The 22,989-nt window shown below is 34.7% G+C and overlaps 4 protein-coding genes across 13 annotated transcripts in view; 2 read left to right on the top strand and 2 right to left on the bottom strand.

Moving 5' to 3' along the window:
• Nucleotides 1–20,028, bottom strand: part of LOC122568226 — a 52,919-nt gene extending 32,891 nt beyond the window's left edge. For 2 of the 6 annotated variants that reach the window (XM_043727734.1, XM_043727736.1), the window contains exon 1: nucleotides 12,734–13,809. Coding sequence is in view for 1 of the 6 variants with exons in the window: in XM_043727737.1 (XP_043583672.1) it covers nucleotides 2,685–2,696 (12 nt within the window). In the remaining 5 variants the exon portion in view is untranslated. Of the gene's footprint in view, nucleotides 1–2,684; nucleotides 6,112–8,796; nucleotides 8,880–12,097; nucleotides 12,236–12,733; nucleotides 13,810–20,006 lie in introns of those variants that run through there. The other 4 variants (XR_006317014.1, XR_006317013.1, XM_043727735.1 and 1 more) reach the window with 4 other exon arrangements.
• LOC122568224 overlaps nucleotides 1–22,989 on the top strand; it is a 201,845-nt gene that overhangs the window by 13,467 nt on the left and 165,389 nt on the right. The window contains exons 1-2 of one of the 4 annotated variants that reach the window (XM_043727728.1): nucleotides 22,016–22,135; nucleotides 22,368–22,669. The exons of the other annotated variants lie outside the window; for them this stretch is intronic. Coding sequence (XP_043583663.1) covers nucleotides 22,635–22,669 — 35 coding nt within the window. The 5' untranslated portion in view covers nucleotides 22,016–22,135; nucleotides 22,368–22,634. Of the gene's footprint in view, nucleotides 1–22,015; nucleotides 22,136–22,367; nucleotides 22,670–22,989 lie in introns of those variants that run through there. 4 annotated transcript variants of the gene reach the window in all.
• LOC122568225 (neurogenic locus notch homolog protein 1) lies at nucleotides 6,333–14,241 on the top strand. Of its 2 annotated transcripts, none has more exons than XM_043727733.1 (9): nucleotides 6,333–7,729; nucleotides 7,885–8,865; nucleotides 9,031–9,131; nucleotides 9,548–9,643; nucleotides 11,601–11,726; nucleotides 12,780–12,869; nucleotides 13,004–13,083; nucleotides 13,667–13,774; nucleotides 13,844–14,241. In XM_043727733.1, the coding sequence occupies exons 2-9, from the start codon at nucleotides 8,774–8,776 to the stop codon at nucleotides 14,009–14,011; spliced, it is 861 nt and encodes a 286-aa protein (XP_043583668.1). In that variant the 5' UTR covers nucleotides 6,333–7,729; nucleotides 7,885–8,773; the 3' UTR covers nucleotides 14,012–14,241. The 2 variants fall into 2 exon arrangements, with proteins under 2 accessions (XP_043583668.1, XP_043583666.1); XM_043727731.1 differs by having other exon boundaries at nucleotides 6,333–7,884; nucleotides 8,800–8,865.
• Nucleotides 14,252–15,336, bottom strand: LOC122568228 (protein LLP homolog). The gene is made up of 3 exons (XM_043727741.1): nucleotides 15,176–15,336; nucleotides 14,692–14,866; nucleotides 14,252–14,617 (listed from the first exon to the last, which is right to left on the bottom strand). The coding sequence occupies exons 2-3, from the start codon at nucleotides 14,849–14,851 to the stop codon at nucleotides 14,358–14,360; spliced, it is 420 nt and encodes a 139-aa protein (XP_043583676.1). The 5' UTR covers nucleotides 14,852–14,866; nucleotides 15,176–15,336; the 3' UTR covers nucleotides 14,252–14,357.

Genomic DNA, 22,989 nt, shown 5'->3' with positions numbered 1-22,989 from the left:
AGCGATATATCATTGTGGTACGTCGAAAGCATAAGACGATAATTCACGACGTAAGAAAACGTTGCATCACTCGACGCGTGCGTACACGGGTTTCACCGGCGATTAGTTAAAAGCACGATGTATCCATTACGTAATCTGCCATAGACGAAAATGACTTGTTCAAAAAGTCGGTGTAAACTTTTGAAAAGTATTTGTACAGGTTATTCGTGTCTATCGAGCTCGCATTTTCCACTCGTTTATTTAAATCTGGCATCGACCCTGTATCATTTTATGAATTTCCCTGAATCCGATTAAAAAAACAGATGTTAACACATCGAATATAGAGCATACTTTATTACGCCTTCGTAACTATAAACTTCGATATCATCGGTTATTTACAGTGTTTTTTTTCTCGATAGAATTATTCGCATCGTAATGTTTAGTTCTTTGACATTCCCGTTTAGTAGCATCATTGGCAAATTTTCAATTTACATAATACCTCTATAGAATATTAACTCTTTACGAGTACGATAAAATAACGAAAAATTCGGAATGAAGATAAAACTTGTAATTTCAACGCTTCGATTGAGAACATTCACCACTGTGGTGTTGTGCTAAGAAGTAAGATGCAAAATGATGGAGATGCATCGCGAAAAATGATGAGCGGTAGCGTGGCACTTATTGGCACCGCGTAGGCGCGTAATTACTTCCCCGGGAACCGGTAACTCGTCATCAAGTAATTTTGTAGTTTGGAAGCTTCGCAAATCCGTACCAGCAGCCTGCGGCTTCTTTTGCAACATTGCGTATTCCACGTCGAAAAGTCAGTGGAATCGATCGCAAACAGCGACAGACGACTACCCGATTAGAATAATTTTATATTACAAACTGGAATTTACGTTCGCTTTGCTAGAAATAAGCTAATCTCGATACGATCGAAGGTACTGCTAATTTATGTAAAGCATACACCTCGTCTAGAAAGCACAGAATACTATCGGATCTTGGATTTCGTGGGAAACTTAGCACATTGCAAAGTCTACAATTTACACTCGATTAGGCGGCACACATAAATTTTGTATGTAAGAGGTATAGAACGTACACCATGGGGCAAAATGGGAGGTCTGTTCTGTTGGTCTAGCGGTGCATCGCCAACTAGATGTCTCCGAGCTATCGATAATGTTTTAAGAATATTCCTCTGCTCTTTGCTGTCTGAGGCCGATAGTTTAAGAAATGATGCGGGGAAGTGAAATAAAATAAACGTCTCTTGTTAACATTAACGAAAATCATGCTTGCTGAAATAAGCTCTGTTTTGTATCTCCTGTATTAAATATTCTTAATTGTTTAATACAATTATTTACAGCTCTGTATTATAACCACAATTTTCTATTAACACAATAAAATATTTGCAACGAAATTTCGCGATAAATTTTTCTAAATGTTTCTATAGATTAACCTACGAAGCATCATCGTGAAGAATAGGAAATATATAAACATCGACATGGAGAAACTTTTTACAAACAATTTCGAGAAAGTGTTTCCCGAAACGACGGCGAATGAATCAGGCAGGATTGTTTGGAAGAGATTCAAACAGCGACGTTTCACAAACTCCCGTTAACGTATACAACGGGAGTCAGCACGTCAGATTGTTTAGCCGTCGGTCGGAGGGCGAATGGCGAATGGAGATGACGGAGAAAAAGGAAGCGGCTGGCAAAACTCCGTCGTTAACGAGCCGCACGCTCAATATCCTTATAACTTGCCTGCTCGATAAAAAGACTTCTCCTCTTTTCTTTCAGAGGCGTTCAAGAGAGACAAGGAAAAATATTCAACGAGAGGACATTGAACCCATTTGTCAGCCTCGAAAATAACTCCTTCGCTTTTATGATAAACCATCGTTATGCACCACGGCGGCGGGTATAGTTAACCGGGGAAAAAATATCGTCATGGCTGCAGCGGGAGTGCAGCCGAAGAGGATGAGAAGAGGCTGTTAAGAATATTTCGGCCACATGTGCACGGCCGATGGAAATTATTTTCTGATGACGTTTGTCGACGGTGTTACTTTCTTATAGACATTTCACATACAAATAGGACCACGTTATTACAAATGCTTACATGGCTGTTGAAAACTAATATTTCAGCGACGAGTATATTTCGCAAGAGATACGAAATAGTATATAAACGTTAGAATGTATTTACTGGCAAGCTACAATGGCAGACTATAAAATTGGTATTGAGATAATGGTGCAATAAACTGCTGAGGCGCTGGGTCGTTTAAACCGTGGAACTAAATTTAAAGTCTGGAAGATCAATAACGCATTTGCAAGAAAGTTATTTTCCAAAGCAACTTTCCAGAAGACGAAAAAATCAAGTAGTTATTTGTAACTACTGATTGCGAATCACATCTGTAACATAGGTAACAACGCAAAAAAGAATATATAATAGAACATATTGCTATAATTATACAATCATCATATCGCAATTGGATCGGATGCCAAACTTTCATAAATATTTATTTCACAATCAACGAGAATAAATACGTAAAATCAATTAACACTCTCATTATTCCCAACACCAAAGAAAAAGCTTTAATTTACGCACCGATTATCGCTTATCATTTAATTTGTACATTAATTTACACGTTATTAAACTACTTGAGAAACAAGGTTCAACAAGTTAGCAACACGAACAACGATTACGTAATAGAAATTTACCTGTTTATTCATAAAGCAAGCAATCAGAACTTAATTCAAGAAGCCGCGCGTAGATCCAACTATGTACGCGCGAACCGTTGCGTCTAAAACCGCAAATCGTCGGACGGGTAGTCGTAACATTACTCGTCGTTTGCCAAGCGAGCTCCTTCGAGCCGAGCACGTTTTCTCGTGGTATCCGTACGTTGCGATTCATTTCTCGCGCGATGTTAATTGACGCTGTGGAATTACATCGCATTTGCATGCCGGACACGTCGCGACGTCCGTTCCGCGTTGCTTTATTTTTCCGTTTTACGCGCGCACCCCACGTTGCACGCGTATTCCGTCGCGAGGGAGATGGGATGACACGAACGTAACGGCCAGAATTATTGCATCGCGCACGATTAACCACCCAAGTATTAAGGCACGGCCTGGATTTCCGAGAAATCGACCGTTTGCGTGAAATAACTCGCCGATAAAATTGCATCGCCGCGCGACCCAACGTTTTATAAATCAGCCGGATAAAGCGTTCGCTATTAAAGCAACATCGTCGGAACGTGTCGAGCTCGTTATTTATCTATCTAATCTGAATAGATCCATGTACCGATAGTTTACAAATTTACTCGAATTAAAGGATAACTTTGATTAACGACCTTCTTTTTAATTCGCTTTAAGAACGATAATTCAGCAAACCGAATCTTACATGCAGTAAATCAACTATCGCCGGCGTTATTCATTAAGCCGCGATAATAACAAATCTTTTAGTCTTATAGAGAGCTTTCAAGAACAGATTTCCTCGTGATTAATCGACTTCGTGTCGAGGGGATTAGGCAACGTGAGTGACGTTTTCAAGCGGCGATGAAAAATTAGATGTCGCGATAGCCGAGGCTGTATTTGATCAGTTACCGCGACTCAAAACGAGTAGCCAATGACCGGCCATGCTGTTTGGAAAACTTTCGAACCAGCGAATTGTGCTGGTCGAGCACGAGTGCCACTTCACTTCGTCCGGCTATTTCTTTGTTCTTCCATGCGAACATCTCGAGGAGGTCTCTCTTCATGTTTTGTGTGCTTTGCAGCCAACTACTGATTGCTCGTAAAATTGACCTCTTTCGTTCCTTTTTACTATCAACTGTTTACTTTGATCCGTTTAATTACCGATTCTTGTCCTAAAGAAATTTAAAAATACTTTACTATTTTATTTGGACACAGCTTCTTGTCCAGGAATATACAAATTATAAGGAACTTGTAAAATTACGAAAAAAAAGTTTCCTTGTATCTTACAGCATTATTTATCTTGGCAATTCCTTTAATCCTCCAAACAATCTTAAAATATTCATTCTCTTTTAAACAAAGATTTGTTTCGCCTTTCAAATATTATAACGAGTACTTTGCTTCGAATATTTTTAACATGTTCGCGTACTGTCATGTATACGATCGTTCTGTATATTTTTGTACATTTAAATTTTCTCTGATTGCATAAACGTTCATAATCTACCGACAACTCATCGAAACCTTAAACAAACCAACGTTAGTCTCAGGCGCTATTGTCGAGAAAGTAGAAGAGGAATCGGTGGAGTAAAGTCCACGAGATCGTACAATAAAGAATCGATGTTTATCACTGGCGGCAACGTCGAAACGAGCGTGCAAAGCGTGTTGTCACGATCGGGACAACGCGCGACGATGGTTTACCGGCGACGGCATGCGATGATAACGTACGGTTTCAACGTTGAAAATGCGCCCCGTGTATCTATGATTATGCGCGCTGTTTGCGAGTATCATCAGGCGAAAGTAAAGCTGAATATTTATGGTTCAATTAAAGATCGATCGAGGATGCGAGATTAATTGATACTAGCTCGCTGAACGTATAGATTTTGCCGCGGATAGTGTACGCGATATGTTATTCGTATTTTTCTTCCGATTCCGTGATATCGATGTATCAACCGGTTTTGGTGATCTCGTCCGTTGTACATCTCGAACGTAGCTACATGTATTTATGTCGTATCAGTGATACAATGTGTACGTGTTTGATAATTGCTGATTTTACAGTAAATATCTTGTAACTGTCATGTACGTTCTCCAATTGGTTTCAAATTTTACCATTAAAAACATAATAGTCACGTTCTCGTTACAGTACTAATGAGATTTCAAAAAGTTCTCTATAGCGCGCATAGTACGTACACGTTCGTAAAAATTGTTCAGGACAAATGTTGCGACATGTTTGTCCACGTTAGAATCTCGATGCTCTTTTATCTGTAAACCTTGTGACATATTAGTGACCCAGAGAAAGTTTGGTTTCGCGGAACGTCTTTCACCTATGGTCGTGAAAATATCGGTCGTGAGCAATAGATAGTCAAGCGGGCAAGGGTAATAACGAATGGCAACCATAACTCGACGCTACGTTCGCCTGTGGCGCGGTTAGATGTGGAAAACATGCGAGATCACCGTTAAGGTTTCGGAAGTATGTACTTCTAAGAGAGTCGCGGACACGCGAGCCGTCGATGCGGTAATTCATTGAAAATTTATCACCTCAAAGAAGCTTGCGAGCGGTATCACGCGACGGCGCCTTCGCTAATCGACATTAATTTTATTACACGCGACTTCTTCGTACATTTCCTCATCTTTTTTCTCTCTTCCAAGCCGGTTCTCTTCGCTAACGGAGAAAGTTCCTAGAACGCATTAGAAGTCTTCGCTCTCGATGAACTTAAGGCCTGTACGATGAAAAGTGAAACGTTTTCTCGAGATACGAGTACAATACTCCAACTTTGTACACTATGTATATACGTCGTATAGTTGTTATCTTTCTATTTCGTTCGAATTAATTCTTTTTTAAGAAAAATTTGAATAGTAGTAGGAAACGGAAGATTTCATAAACTCTTAGGGATGTATTTCTCTTCGTTTCGAAGAAATCGTATAAAAAGTAAGCAATATTCGAGAATAAAATGGTGGTATTTCTTGAAATCAGTGTTATGTCAGAATGAGTTGTCGCTTTTATTAAAGGGAATGTAATCCGTAAATCGTACAATTAGTTACAAGTGCAAGCCAGCTACAACGATTTACACGCGTTATTTTCAGAAAGGGTTCGCGAATGTGCGTTTAACCTCTTCGTTTCTCTCGTTCAATGTCGTGGACCGAGCATGCTGGACGTTATCAGCGCGCAACGTTCAGTATGGCCACCAAAGCACCCGAACCAGTATTCCCACGCGAATGTCCTCCGAACCGTATCTGAACCTCCGTCGCAACGTGTTCTGAAGGATTTTTCTGCGAACGGAATACGCTCTGGGAACGATTTGATGTTAGCTCGTCGCGACAGCGAAGACATTTATTTTTCCGAATTACGATAATCCCGCTGCCGTGAATAGATCACGATCATCGAACGTTATACGGAAACTTATCGTGTCGTCTAGAGTTAAACGGAGTAGTATTTACCTATGTAGGCGTTCGAAAGCATCCATAATTTATTAACCAGAATAATTTCGAATATCGACAACACTAGTGAGAATTCCAGAAGCCCAAAGAATAACTTTTACTATATTTAAATTATGCCTTACTTTAACGAAAGTTATTTGACTTTTCTTCCCTTTGTTTATTTATTTTTATTCTAAACAAAAGTTTCTATTTCTTATACATTCGTGCCTCTGTTACGTGAATCGATAACACGTTTATAGATCAATATGGAAACTGCGATTTCTGGAAGGAGAGATTGATTTTGGTCGACGTGGAAACAATGTGCACCATCATCATGAATATTATATCCAGCTCAAATGAAATGAGCCAATGTCGGATACACTACCTGTCTGACAGAACATACACGATCCGCTAACCTGGATCACCTACCGCGCTAATCCCTCTGATCCTTTCTGGCGCAGATAATCTGTACGCAAATACGAGACTCGTCTTTAACAGACAGATTTTACGAGCATCCTTGACGTCGTTTAAAGACCTCATCTTGTTCCGTACACCTGCCGGATCTGGAGAACGTGGGAATTACGCAGCAAGGGAATAGCTTATTTCTTAATAAGTATAAAAATAACATAGCGAGGAATTAATTGTTACATAAGGAAATAATTGCTAATTTTATGATTAAACGATAATAAACTATCCTTTGTAGTGCGTTTAATTCCCATCTTTCGATATAATTAATTAATGAGTGATTTATTCAATTCGAGAGACATAAATTAATGACAGCAACGACGATCGTTTCTAAATTGAGAACAACTATTTGTCTCGGTCTGTGACACTTTTAATCGAGTAATCTTCTTATTTTAACGACTTCTTCGCGCCCTTGGTATGTCTTTGCGACAAACAAAATGGCGCACAGGGCAAGAAAAGTAGACGTCTCGCGATGCGAAGCACGTGGTTGGTGTTGCGACAGTAAATGTCGTGTCGCGTTTCAACGAACATGACAGCGACACAGCAAAGTGCAATTTTCTCGCGAGTCGACGATGACGAAGTGGTTCCGCTGTGCGGGATCGCATCTCGTCGCCCAATCATGCGCGATTCGCGCGCGTTCGTGCGCACTGAATCGTCCCGTCCTCTCGCATTCGTGTAATTTCTAGTCAACATATCGAACCGTACAGAACAAGTAGCGAGATATCAGCGTTCGAAATTTTAACAGACCGATCTTCCACTTTTCATAACGATTCAACGATGTAACATTCAAGGATTACACAGAAAGAACACGATATGTCATATTTTTCACTTTTTTATAGCGAGTTTTATTCGTTAACCGCGTGGTTTCTTAACCGGAAACTTGCACATGTAATTACAGAATGAAAAATTTTCTAAGAAAGATTAATTCCCGTGGAATATATTGGATATATCAAAGAACAAGAATAATATTTGCCTTTGGTTCAAAATGTAAATGTGACGGAGTGATTGATGACGGTGAAAATGAAAGTAATAGAGGCGAATGCTTGTTAACCGAGAACATCCTGTCAGCTAAGTAATTGTAGTTAAAACTGGTCGACGCTTTCGAGTGTAAAAGATACTCTGGGAAAGTCTCAATGTTCAATTACGGATGAACATCGCGCGTTTATGTAAACCGAAGCGTCGTGTATCCTCTCTTTTATGTAAGTTCTACGCAAGATACTCAAGTACAAAGAGAAAGGAGCGCCTTCGATACTAAATATCATAGCTGTCATCGTATTATTTTTTGCATTTTAACAAGCAGACACTTAATATTCTTGAGCAAGACGATGTGGAATTTTTGTAATTTCCATTACAGGTACTTAAGCTTTTACTACAAATATACACTACGATTTTCGAATAGAAATCTTGTCCCTTGTAGAAGAATCTTTCTGTCGCCTTCGCGAATATAATATTCGCGATTATGTCGATGATCAAGTGTATACGATGTATTAGAGAAATCAATGCGAATGCAAAATCGTAACAAAGTGCACGCGATTTACATGAGAAAGCTTTAAATGAAATCGCGAAAATCAGTGTGGCTACAGCGCAGGATGAAAATAATTCGCTGCTGAGTTCATTCGAAATCATGTGAAACGAAATCATGGGTGTGTATCGATCGATCAGTTTAGCTGATTCGGCTATAATAAAATGGATTACGATGCAAGTAATAACAGCTGTCAAAGCAGATTAGCTACAACGAAAGCTATCGAATAATCCCTTACGACACGATAGCAATCATTCGACGTTCCTTTTATAATGTAGCCTCGCTTTCGAAGCCTGTTACCCTCGCATTTATCGAATCGAAGCTTAAACGTACTCGTCGAAATTACCTTCTCTGTATTTAAGGATTTCCATTTCCATATCGATTCGACGAGATGCAAATGAAGGCGTGCACCGTGTCGTATCGGCTGCGATCGCTATCAAAACAATCAATTCATTAATTAAATTTCGTCTTGTCACCGCTTGACAATGTGTTTGTATAGATGGCATAAATCTCAATAACAAATATAAAGCCACGGGGATTTGCGTGCTCGAAATACATTAAGGGAGAGCTGTAGTCCTCGAATAATAAACGCTGTATGAAGTGTCACTTTCTTTTGTACGTCCAATTCCTGCAGCTCTTCGTACTAATAATATTAATATGCATTCTTTATTTTCTTCTTGCATAAAGGTATTTTTCTTATACTTTAAGAATTTCTTCTTATATGGAGATATTTCCCTTGTGTTTTAGGAGACGAGTTTGTACCAGATCAGTTCCCAACTCTGTCAATCATCATCATCGAAATGGACAAATTAGGTAAATTAACGTTTCTGCAAAACGAGATGTTTCTTTATAGATTGTCGTAAATGTGTATTTATTGTTAAACATCGACATAAGCGATCAAAATATTTATATTTAAGATTATAAATGTTACGAAGATGATTAGTACTATTTCGCACGATCAAGTCCGATTATTTTTAGGTATATTAATGTTATTAATGTTAAGACCGATTCATCTTCCGTTTTCTTGTGCTGTCCTGGATGGACACAGGCGACTCGCTTGAGTTTTGGATGTAATAAACGTGAGTAAACGATCATAGGCATTCTAAACATCTCCATAAAATGTTTACTTTATACGGATATAAAAGAACTGTCAAGTTCATAAGTCGAAATTTGTATTCTTCTAATTGAAGTTTATTGCTACGAATATTAGTTGACTATTCATTTATGGTACGTTTAAAAAAGTCATTCAATTTTGATGAATTTTCAGTTGGTTCTTGTTGAATTATTTAAATTGCTGGGAATGGAATCGTTTATTGCAACGACACATTCAATTGTTATTAAAAATGCGAAAGATAATGAGAAAAATTTGATGTCTTGATTTGTCTAGATGTGAAATGTAGAACAAAAATCTTTTATGGACATGCAAGATATTTATTAGTCGATAACGAATAATAATGTATCAGGTTATCGGTACCTGAATTTAATTGCTTTTCAGCTACTTGCCCTTCCCCATGCTTAAACGGAGGTGTGTGTACCTCTCCTGGCAGGTGCACGTGTCCCAAAGGATTTACCGGCAACCAGTGCCAGACAGGTAATGTCTAACACGAATACAAATCGACTCTAAATTGTCATTCCGAATGTTAATCAACGTTACGTGTCTAACACCTTTCCTACTTTACATTTTATTACCAACTTCGCTCTATTAACTTCCTTGCAGGCATGTCTTGTTACAATTTCGCGTAACGACGTCTAAATTAAAATATATAAATACCAACTATACTTTCATCGCAAAGATATAAATATATTAAAAAGAACAATGAGAATATTAAAAAATAAGAATTCTAAAATTAATCTAAATTTGAATTTATTCTTCATTATTAACGTGAAACCAAATATTCTGATTCGATTGTCGCTAGAACGAAGCATTTTCAAACGCTTCGATTTTCACGTTCAACTCTAAACTGCACAATTGCGAGCAACGTCCGTTGCTCCTTATTTAGGCGAGGCCCCGGGTGCCGTAGAAGTAAACGAACCTCCGTCAAGCTAACGATGCAAACAACGAGCGTCGTTAAATCGTAAAATATCCGTAATCGATATTCGCGGCTCGGAAACACGTCCTCGTAACCAGAATCGTTAGGCGTAATTAAATTGACGTAGGCCGATACGCAGGTCGATGGCATTGCGCGAATACCATGCCGACCAAACGTATTGTAGTGTCCAGCAGCTAGGCTGCTTTCGATAGATTTACGAGCGATTTCATTAAGCTATGCGGTCATTCTAATTACCAGGGCGAAGTGAGTCGTGTCGACGTGCCGCTCTCAATTCGATAGAAAAATCCTTTACAAGGAGTTTCAACACTCTCTAAGGAAATATCCTTGAAGCTTTCATAATTTTACGATAGAATGTGTTGTTCAGCCCTACCGTACAGGAACAAAGAGAGGACAAATCTCAAGATCCAATAGTACGTTCGTTTGTTTAAAATAGTTTTCTAGCTTCGAGAAATAATAATTGAAATAAAATATTATTCGTATCAACGATAATTTTCTTATACTTGCATTAAATTATATATTGGGTTGGCAACTAAGTGATTGCGGATTTTTTCATTGGGGGTAATGACAAAATCCGCAATCATTCGCTTTCTCTTCTATTGGGTTGGCAACTAAGTGATTGCGGATTTGTTCATTAGGGGCAATGACAAAATCCGCAATCATTCGCTTTCTCTTCTATTGAGTTGGCAACTAAGTGATTGCGTATTTTTTCATTGGGGGTAATGACAAAATCCGCAATCACTTAGTTGTCAACCAAATAGAAGAGAAAGTAAGGTTGAGAAGAAACCCAAGAATTATAATAAAGCTAAGGGAAGAATATTTTATTTCGTTGGAAAAAATTTTACATATCTTTGCAAATTTAAAAAATATCGATTTTGGTTAAAATTCAAACTGATCTATCGCTATTCATTTTTCTATCGTACGCGTATATAGCATTTAATAGTGTATTATTATTAAGATTATTTGATACTGTAATATTACTTTAATGCTATCATCGATTAAACGATAACTCAGCATTGAACACGTTGAATAGAAAAATTTGATCGCGTTTCACTTTCTACGATATAATATGTTATCAAAGTTATATGGAATATGCGAATGAAATGTGTCCTTCGTATAATTAAGCCGAAATGATTTATACAAATTTTAGACGTTGAAAGAGCACTTAATTTCCTTTATACTCGCCTCATTTTTTTATGTTGATCAATGAACAAGTTACTTTAAATGGCACCGATCCCCACCTTCCCCACTTATCCTCGATCACTCACCAACTAAACGACCAATCTACATTGCCAGTAATTTATTCTGTAAAATCCTCGAGCTCATTTCGAGAAATTCATCGGACCAACGAAAGGCAGCGTTTCATTGCGGAGAATTTGCGCAATACTACTGGCCGGAAATCGAAGGACTTCGCGATGGATCAGTCGGTAGCGTGCAGCTGTCACGTTTATGCAATTAATTTTTGCACGAATTAGCATAACTTGTCTACCAACGTTACAGACATCGACGAGTGCGTGACAGAGAAGCCCTGCGATCAACTTTGCAGAAACCTACCCGGAACCTACGAGTGCCACTGCAGACCCGGTTTCCAACTACAAAAAGACGGCCAGTCCTGTCGAAAGAATAGTGAGTAATCGTTGGAAAAATTCTGCTCGACTGTCAAAGACGAATTTGTTTTCGAGATTTCTCGACAGTGACTAATATGCTATTAAGAAACACACGAAGTAGCACTTTTCGACCAATTTACATGCTGTCTATGAAACGTTACACATACGCTGCTAGCATCAGCGAAAAACAAGTTTTTGAACGGCTTCTTGTTGGTCTCGTCCCATTGTAGGTTCTCGAATTTTAGATAAACCAACGACAATGTTATTTTTATCGAACGGACTATACCGTTTTGTCACATCGTTCCCATTGATCTTGAACTTCAGTGTCATCTACACGAGGTCTGACTATGTGAGAAGAAAAAGGTTGCCGATGGTCAAGTTCAAGATCGCTCGAAATTGGCTGAGCTTTAGAAAACAGACTGACATGTGGTAGATTGACCTAAATTTTAAGCTTGAGTGATTTTCAGCTTAAAATGTGACCAAGCCATTGCGTAATACAGGACACAGACGAGGAGTGTAAAGTGTGACCTATTTAAATAAAGGTTCCAATCATAATTTTGTTAGGAATAACTCTAGAGATTATATTATAAAAAAACATTTAAAAAAAAAGATTGTATTCCTACAATCCTCCTGCTGTTTTAATATCCCTGACAATAATATAATTATTTTCCCTGATATAAATGTCAATAATTTCGAACCATTTTTATTAATTTACTACATCCATTCTTACTATAATAGAATATCAAAGTATTATATTGTTTCCATTAACTTTAATCATAAACTACAGATAGAACTAAACCATCGTAATAAAGGCACTGCCACTTGCCCTATAAGGTGGAAAGACGATCTTCGAATAAATTTATTACGAGATCAAATTTCTTTTCAAACAGTACGCAACAGTATGTAATAGCGTCAAGCGAAATGCTGCACATCGTAAACGTACATTACGTCTTCAGTATCAATATTTCGCAGTCTTACAAGAACCGGAAACAGCAATCCTCGTCCTAAATCTAAGGATCTACTTACGGATCAAATTACTTCCACTTTGATCACGCTTCCATCTCTTTTCCAGTCACCGAAGATACGGCGTTCGAGGCTCGAGACTTGGAGAATGATTTCCACGAAACAACAACGACGAAGCGTCCGGCGATCTCGTCGCATGGTTTGTAATTGTGAATTCCTCTGTTCTTTGCCTCTCTTTCTTCTTGCTCTCATTTCTCCAATATTATTTCCGTACATGCAAGCATATTGTGAATTCTGTAGTTAAATGACAATATCAGAGACTCCCATTTACAGATACGGAAAACGAGGTGACTGACGATGACCTCGATCAGGACTATGAGATTATACTGAAAAGGCTTACCAAGCTCGAAAAGGTATGCCAGACAATGGCTTGCCATGTGTTATTTGACTTATAAGGGAGAGATACGCTCGCGAGACGATAGAAACGCGGATGCAGTAGGTTGAAGGATTTCCTTCTTATTTTAAAGTCTATTCTGATCGTTATGGGCATGTATGAATTATGTAGAAACTTGAAAAACAGTTTGATCCCAGTTTTGGTGCTAATAAAAAGGTAACTAGTTGGGACTGATTTTCTAATATCTTGAAGATTTACAAAATTCTTTAATATAAGTGCATTTGGTATGTCACAGTTTTTTTCAAACTTTTATTTTATTTATAAGCGGCTCTATTAAACCAACCAACAAAGATGAATATTAATATTTTGTACGAGTGGGTAACACTCAATAGTGTCTCTACTACGTTACAATTTAAAATAAAGTTATTAATTTGTCGTTTATTTTTTAATCGACATTCAAAAATAGATAATTCGCTAAAATAAAGAAAATTCAGATAAAAATAATTATAAATTTATGTGATAGAAGTAAAAATCACAATGATGAAATGTTTGGATAATGAAATCATGTCATGTATTATATTTACTGCTTATTATATCTTTAGCAATTCGCAAAAGGGAAGAAGAGAGATACAGAAACGACGGACATGACTGTCAAAGTTGCGTCTGTGGTTGAAACTATTAACGAAATGAAGAGATCTATCGAAAATGTGGTTAGTTACCACTCTATTAACGTCTCATAAAATATATACTTCTGTTTAAAAACGCAGTTTTGTTTATAGCAACTCATGCAGCAGGAGATATATCAAATGAAGAGCAAATTGAGAGAATACGAATTAGAGAGAAGGAAGATGCAACATTTAACAAGTAGAGTGATGGAACTGGAAAATCGTTTAAGATTACGTTGCAGATCAGCGATACCAATGAACAGTGGCTCGATGAAGTTTTAACGTCGCTATAGCGAAAGAAAAGTGTCAAAAACATTGGACATTGCCCATAGATGTAATATTTATGTGAGAAAATTGCATACTATCACTGCCATCTCTTTAGCTTTTATGATATTTTATTTAGTATAGTAGAATTTAGAATATAGTAGAATCCTAACTTAAATAATCGTTATGATTATTTGTATTCAGCTTTATAATAAAATGGAAAAGAAACTTGAATGATGTTTGCTGATTCACACGACATAATTAATATAACATTTTACTATAATAATACAATTTACTTTTGTTACTTACTAATACAAAAGTAAAGAACAGTATTAATCAATGCTATCAATGTTATATAGAAGATTTACTTTTGCTTCATTGCCTTCTTCTGTCTCCTTGTTAACCTCTTATGTGGCTTTATGTTTCCCTTTTGCCTTTTTGGTCTACCCTTCTTGATCTTCATAATCTTTCGTTTGTTCATCCATGGAGGATAATTTCCATACTGATCCAACATTGTTTTTTTATTATATATCCTTTTATCAGTGTCCAGATCCATTTTTTCATCATCTGCTTTGGTGTCATCGTTGGCTTTTTCATTTTCCTTTATTGTCTTGGCATCAACAACTTCAAACAAATGTTAAAATCAATTGAAATCATTATGCAAAAATAATAACATATTAAGCAGAACTGTGCCCTACCTGTAGCAATTTTTGATATTTCTGACATTTCAACATCTGGTATCCCATTCTCATCAATACCTAATGTCTTTTTTAATCTTTCTAATTCTTTTACTCCATAGCGTTCCCTTTTAATTGCTCTGCACTTCCTCTTCCATTTACTACGCAATGATTTTCCCATTTTGTTTTTATATATCTAAATGATTAATATCATAATCGTAATGGTAAATTAATTATATTTTATCTAAATAGTGATACATTATCTGAATACCGAATATGGAATTCCAATTTTATCATTACAGATAAAATTAAATTTAATTTTAATGAACATAAGAATATTAAAAATGAACAACAAGATTGATGTTGAACATTTATTAAATTAATTAATAATACACAGGAATTAATATACTACTTGATAGTGATATAACCTCGAACTATGTACAAATATATGTAATATATTCGAAGATATAAAATTAAAACCATTAATTGCACGAATAATACCTACTTTATGAAATTATATTCTCCCAAAATATCTTCGTAAAAACTACTATATCACGTACTAAAAATCCGGAACACGTGGTATAAATTGTAACAGATTTCTAACAATCCTGACAACGGAAATCCTAACCTCAAATGTGTTTAAATTTCACTGTGTTAAGTGGCGATCTCTACAGGTCGATATTATAAAATAAAGTTATACAGTATAGACAATGTAAGAAATAGAACTAGAACTCAATTCACTAGAAACCGCTTTTACCATTTTAGTGTCATTTCCACTATTATCGATTCAGTATAGAATAAGACTGCAACGATAGATGGAACTAAAAATAAATTTTACCATGAGATGCTAATAAATAACATATAGGACAAGATATCTTACAATTGTTGAAAATCTATCCAAAAAATGTAGTATGCTATATATCAAACTTCAAGGAATAATACTTTTTCAGATTTTTAAGTATGTATAATATCTTACTCAAAGATTCTGCTTATGTATACTTCACAATTTTAGACTTTACAATTAATAATTACGAACACGACTAATCAGTTTATAATATTTGCTATATAATTCATAACTGTATCATAGCTATTAACATTATGATACAGTACGATATATTTATCAAATATTTAACACCGATTGCCTAGCTCTCGCCACGTGGAAATTGCTGTGAATAGGAAGCTCCTCTATCCAAAAATACTTTCATTTTCAACCGAATCCTTTATACGTGTGTTTACCAAACGATCAATCATTTTTTCAATTACTAATACATTTTATTTAGACAGAGATTAACATTAAAACTATCGACGACTGAAGCTTCTTTTTTGTTCTTATTTTTTAACTTCTGCTTTACAATTTGTCCAGCTGGACATTTGATAAATTATTCTAATTTTATGACTAAATAACATGTGGATGGTTACCCCAGCGGGATACCATCTTCCAGTTTGTCTATTTTATTTCTTTAATGAGGTCAGTGGGATGTTTTCTTCTTAGTCTTCTTCTTATATAGATTTTGCTCGTTTCAGCAGCCAGCTGGTTTGGATGTACTACCATTCTTTCTTTGTATTTTCTTGCGTATCTGCCGATTTCTTCCTTGACCATTGGTATTTTTAGGTCTTTGCGTAGATTTTCGTTTCTTATATGCCATGGGGCGTTAACTATTGTTCTGAGTATTTTTTATTCTAGCGATTCTAGTTTATTTATGGACAGAAGTATAAAATCTGAATTTATGTCAAAAGATCATAATGAAAGGTATACGAAAAAATATATAATATAAGCAGAGGAATAAGATTCTACAGAGGTCTATACGTCTTAAAAAATATTCAAGCCTCTAAAAATGTACTGTTGTGAATCTATAAAATTTCCATGAAAAATTACGAATTGCTCATTTTAGTTATCCTTCTAGTTCTATTGTTCATCTGTGTCTTCCTTCCTACCTACTTACAAATACCTATAATATGAGCTAAGATTTTGACTTAAAAAGCTTACCTAATTATAAATCTAATTTAATTTAAAAATATGCTACCTAATTACATATGTAATTTAATTTAAAGATACCTCCTACCAAAGTGTACATCTAATTTAACCTGCCTATTAAAAGCCTAAGAATTTTTATGTGTCTTCCCTTATATATATATATAACAATAAAGATTAAATAGGAATTTTATAAGCATCACCTATCAGAAATCTAAAGGTTTCTTTTCATAAATCCTATTTATACAAAGATTAAAGAATTTCTAACTTCCATCTTTCAGAAATGTAAAGAATTCTTTTTACATACATACATATATATTGACACTCTGCAAAATACTACAAACTTAATTATCACTATTTTTCTTATCACTATTTATTTAATTTATTAGAAACTTTTCGAATTATATAAATCATATTTTTCAATATTACTTTTCTTTATGTACTTGATATGTATTTAATCTTAAATCATCCTTAAGCCAAGTTAAAAATATTCATAAACACTAAACAGATATATTTTCAGTAATAGACGCTCTTATTAAAAAAAGTGCTCAAAAATAAACCAACTTAGAACAGATCATCCACTCGAAATTGTGAGTGGAACATTTTTTCTATCTTGTAACACTAATGTACCAGTAGATTTACATATAACATACAAAATTCTCAAAATAAACCGCAATGAGTGATTTATTATGTGTGCAATATCAATGATTTGATGAAAAAGAATAGAAAAAAAGTTGTTTAAATCTCGAAAACATACACGACAATAGAGTGTTTTAGTTATTTACACAATACTAATAAAGACTAATCAATATACTCATATTTAAGTATACGCAACAGTAATAGCGGAAAATCCAGTACAACCATGTTGGAGGTTGCTGATATATGACCACATCTGTGTAGCAATTTTTTAGCTACATCAAGTGATCTAAAAGTAAGAATATACTTCCACAATCGCAGTGAAACAATTTTGGACATTTTTACAGGCGCAACACTAATTAGAAAACGTTAATTAAAAAATGTTCCACTTCACAATTGATATTCTATCAATGCAACTATCAACTAATTGTAAAAATAATTCAAGGAATCGCGTTAGAATACTAATTGCAATACTAATTTTCAAAATGAATTAAATAAAAATCACTATTTTTGTATGAATGAAAAGTTACTTCAAATATTCGCGATAACAACAAACCGCAGCATTAGAATTGATTAAAAATTTACATCTCTTTAATTCAACTTTAGATGAACAAAAACGTGTCAAGTTATAATATTACTCTTTAATAAATTCTAATTATTCATAATAAGAAATACGTATATATAATGAGGCAAACTCGATCATTATTCTATCGCAACGTTAATTAAAGTCGAAATCAATTGTTTTTCGTAACTCTGATTTAGAACGGGAAATTCCAAACCAAACCAATAGGTATCAATTATTAGTATATTAATAAAACAAAACGCGATTTGCCCAAAATTATGGTAGGCCGGAATATACTTCAGCCAAGAAACAAATTAATATTACTACTACTACTACTACTACTACAAATATTAAAAGTGACCATAGTGACAAAGTAGTAACAACAATGACTTCCTATGCCCTGAATGATCCAGAGGATGGGAAACCATTGCCTAATTCCATGCCCCCTTCCCTCTTCCATGGCAATTTGCAGGGCCTCTTCAGTTTCTAGCTTCTTCTTTCTTCGAGCGCAATGCCCATTGAAACTTACACCTAGGCTCGATATTCTCTAATCGTAAAGCAAAAAATAACTTATTAAATAACTAAATGACAAAGAATTAAATAAATTAATTTAATTAATTAAAAAGTAATAAAACACAAACTTACCAACTCACTCATTGCACGATTTTCACACATAACTTGTTTATTTGGTACACTACTGGTACAATTTATTTACCATTTTCCTGAAATCGACTGACGAAGTCTAGCGACCATTGCGTTAAACGTGGTAAAGATACGTAAATCTTAATTTTAATTACGAAAGTTGATAACCAAAAGTGTATGTATATCTTTAAAAAAATTCATTCTATGTATTGCATATCGTATGTGTAATGGTAGGTAAAGATTTGGTACTATCATTCTAATTTGATGATAAGATTAATAATATTACTATCTACAATTTGTTATATTTAATAGCAGATCTGGTTGTTATTACAGTTCTTGATTGAATTAATATTTGTAAATTTCTGTTTTACTATTTAATGTTACATAGTCAAAATGACGTAATTTCACGTCCTAACTACACACACACACAATGCCGAAAATACGTCGTGCACAATACGTTAACGCATCGTCAATCGCTGAAAAATTATTATAAATTTATGAACTATGATCGTGCCCATTGCCTATTTTACACCCAAGTAACACCTGGTCACGTGAATGAGCTCCTGGCAATGAACACAGAAGAGGTTGAACCTGAAAATCCTGAGCTAAAAAATAATTAGTGTTTTCATGTATGTACTTTGTATCTACTGTACTGATTTAATGAATTATTAAAATTTTAGAAAGAAAAAAGATTGGAAATGAACAAGAAATTTATTTTATAACCGATTCTGAATTTAATACTAATGTAAATAATTACAGGTTATCTCTTCATCAAAGCATATTTTAAAAAGTATAAAAGCAGTGTTCAAAACTTGTTGCTTTAATTCAGAAATTTACCTGTCGCGAAGTTTCTTCTTGCACATAACATTTAATATACTTTTATACGGAAGGAACTGAACTCTAACACTTTATTATACAATTTAAATTATACTCCAGTTTATAATATGAAGATCAAAGAATTATGCAAATTAAGATAGTAATGAAGTAGAAGATAAAATTAAAGATAATTTATTATTAAAATTATTTTATATATTATGAATTCTCGTTATTATCATTGTGCAATAATTGTAACAAAGCCGGAGGATATCAGACTTCTCTGCTATGAAATAATCAATATCATTTTAATATTTATTATGAATTCAAATATTCACGTTTCATGTATATTCTTATGGATATACATAATCATATTTTAAAAGTAATTTTGGTGATGCAATCATCAAACAATGATTATCAATATAATATAGTTCCTACCAGTTGTTAACATTATATTAATATTATTAATATAAAATTTTAATCACCAATATTATATTAGTAATATAAAAAACGCAATGTGCAGGAAGATCTATCCTAAGCTAGTAAATGAGACGTTAAAATACGAAGTGTTACTACTCACGAATATAATAAATACTCGTGGTCACTATGTTCGCAATTCTACGTAATACAACCAGTCGCCTGTGTCGATTCGGACCTTTCATCCTACGACATGATCGAGTGACCGGAGGAATAAAAATTCATGCGACTCACGATTAGATGCGAAGGATGTTGCCACCAACGATGCAGTAAATCGTCCCAAGCTGTCGCAAAGGCAGTCATAAAAAAATACCCACTGTATTCCATGGCGTAATGTGAAAAATCTTTAACAAAATATATTTATTTCATAAAATATTTTTGTATTTGCTCTAATATTTGTATAATTTAAGACACTGTGTCAATTACATTTTTTCATAATTAGTAATAATTGAAATAACAAACATAAAATACAATTATTTAAAGTATAATATTCAAAGATTACTTACATTCTTGGCTCTTGGAGCTCAGAAATTGTCACCACGAAGGAATGAATCATCAAACCTCGTGGTCTCGTAGTGTTAGTGAATGCTGTACAAAATTTGTAACAAAGCATGTAGTATTATAAATGTTATTATTTAATTAATATAACTAAAGATATTACATAAACACGTATTGATTGAATAAGACTAACGATAACCTTTAAATGATAATGGAAATATGTATTATGAAATATGACAATGAAAATCACGTACCTGAAACCGGATCGTAATGTTTATGACACAGTTTTCGGCGGGAGAATGACGTTCGCGTCTATAGAATCGTTTAGTTAATTTCTGATTGGCTGATGCGACAAAATTACTCTTCCAATCAGCGCCGCGCACGGGATTCAAATTTCGTATATCATTATACATATATTTATGAAATTATGAAATTTAAGTATAGATTTTTATTTCGTAGTTTCTTAAATAAAATATCTACTTAAAAGTTGAAAAAGATATTATTATATTTCTTGAAGTTTAATAGTTCTTTCTAATTTAAATATCAAATATGTATTTAAAAATTAATATCGCGAAAGAGACTAAATTGACTACAGTGACATGGCTAGTCAATCACATTAGTGGTAAAGTTTATTTGACCAAATTTTGTATTTCTATTCAAACATAGAAATAAATATAATAATTTTAAATCAATTGTCAAATAAATTGAAAATAAAAAATTTGATATGTACTAGTATAAATTTTAAAAACTGTAATGATATTTTTACACAATTTTAAAAATGTTATAATAATAAGTAATAAATCTATTTTCAAATATTAAAAATATTAGAGTAATAGAATCTTACATTTAAAAAATATTTTGTTATATATACCTATGTGTATTTATACTTAGACACATGGAGGATAAGCAGGTAAACAGTATGGTATCCTTGGCTTGTTACTAGCATATGTTTACTGTATATATACTATACAATCATGTACACATAATTTAACATAAATTTCTAATAATTTACATATTCTTACGATATTACCATTTATTATACACACATAGCCAGCTTTCTAACCACAACAAGAACTTTGAAGCAATTATTCTATCTTTTGAATAAACTTCTCGTAGAATATGAAACTATTCATAAAATCATAGAAAGAAAAGTTTACAAGTTTGTGATTTCCTCTGCATTACAAGCGTAACTGAAAATATATAATATATGTGTTTTCCCTATTTGTGTCAAGCTCCAGTTTCACTTGATCTCAAACGCGAAAATGCGTTGGCGTATTTTCATTATCCTTATCACGTTCTCAGTAGCAAACGATATTTAATTGAGATAAACACAGTCTCAAGAGGCATGCACACCAATAGATTTATTTATCAATGTACACGTAGCATAGTAATAAACCAGTTCTACCGAGAGTACAACGTAAACGGAAACGTCGGTCAATTTCACGATTAACACTTTCTAAGTCACGACGTACGTCCACCGTTGGTATTTAGACGTTCTAATTTACTTTTCACCGCACTTGTAACATATTTATACGCGTTCAGTTTTCGCATGGCGACTCCTCGAACGACCCGTATCTCCTACCACAATTATTATTTTGTGCATTCGTATAGATGCACTATCTACATCTAGCGAAGTTTAATTTATAGCCCGCTGCGACATCTAGTAGTAAACCTACTGTATCGAAGTCACAAAATTGTCTGTAGAGAAATTTCTCTATAAAGTGCATCTAAAGTAAGACGATAGACGCGGATTATTATTTTTCAGTTAGCAGTGATTTGAAGCAAAAGATATAATTCTTCTTATCCAGAGTCTCATCACGTTGAGGTTAGCTTGGAAAATGTCGGGATTATGACAAATACTTTAGGTAAATACATATATTTCTCATCTCTGCATATAAATTAATACAGTACGAAGAATTAAAGTAAATCTATTATCAATGAAATAAACAAAGAATTACCGACAATACAAAAAAGTGTACTATCTCCTCATGAAATTTTGTGCAAGCTCAGCATCTGTACAATATTTTATTTCAAAACATACTCGATTCAATTAAAATTTTCATTTTCGTAATATGCACTTGTCCATGGGTGCGTTAGATATGAATCAACTAGTACACGAAGATAAAAAGCAATTGCACTGTGCAAGAAATGGAATCACTGGCGTGCCGACAAGGCATATAAACCCACTATCATCAAGAGAACTCTTATCAGGGAGTGGTGTCGGTGTTGTATAAAAGCACGAAGTGACTCGTTAATGTAGTAATAGCCCAAAGCGAGACTGAAGTGCTCCGGTGTATGTACGTGGGCCGAGAGAGATCACTCTGTTTTTTCGCATTGTTGGCGCAAGTAGTTTGTTAATGGCGGATGTCGGCGATGTCATCTTCAGGCTTTAACAAGGAGTAAGTAATACTTACGATCCCTCTAAGCGGCTTGTCCTGAACGACTTCCGCGCTACAAACTGTCAGAGATTTTGCGAGCTACGGCAACCTGATCCTTCTCCTTCGTGATGTTCTGTTTGTCGATCGCGACGCTCACGAAAATTGGTCTCGTTAGGTTAGTTTATGATTTGGCACAGTAGGTCGGTTGAAAACCTTGATTACGTCGCAAATGATGCTTTCATGTATGATAAGAAACGTAGCTATGATAAATGACATTCCATTTGTCTTCCTTTGGAAAATTTTCTTAAACAGCTTTCTCTCCCTTCTTTGCAAAGTAGGTA

Source organism: Bombus pyrosoma, linkage group LG6, assembly GCF_014825855.1.
Source record: "Bombus pyrosoma isolate SC7728 linkage group LG6, ASM1482585v1, whole genome shotgun sequence".
Taxonomy (NCBI): domain Eukaryota; kingdom Metazoa; phylum Arthropoda; class Insecta; order Hymenoptera; family Apidae; genus Bombus; species Bombus pyrosoma.
This window is presented reverse-complemented; position numbering and strand designations above follow the sequence as displayed.

Bases quoted from the DNA above. Each gene is read 5' to 3' on its own strand.
- LOC122568225 (XM_043727731.1), top strand. From the start codon at position 7,856: ATGTGGAATTTTTGTAATTTCCATTACAG. The intron at 9,132-9,547 runs GTGAGTAAACGA...ATTGCTTTTCAG, and splicing joins GAGTTTTGGATGTAATAAAC to CTACTTGCCCTTCCCCATGC. The intron at 11,727-12,779 runs GTGAGTAATCGT...TCTCTTTTCCAG, and splicing joins CCAGTCCTGTCGAAAGAATA to TCACCGAAGATACGGCGTTC.
- LOC122568228 (XM_043727741.1), bottom strand. From the start codon at position 14,851: ATGGGAAAATCATTGCGTAGTAAATGGAAGAGGAAGTGCAGAGCAATT. The intron at 14,618-14,691 runs GTAGGGCACAGT...ATTTGTTTGAAG, and splicing joins AATATCAAAAATTGCTACAG to TTGTTGATGCCAAGACAATA.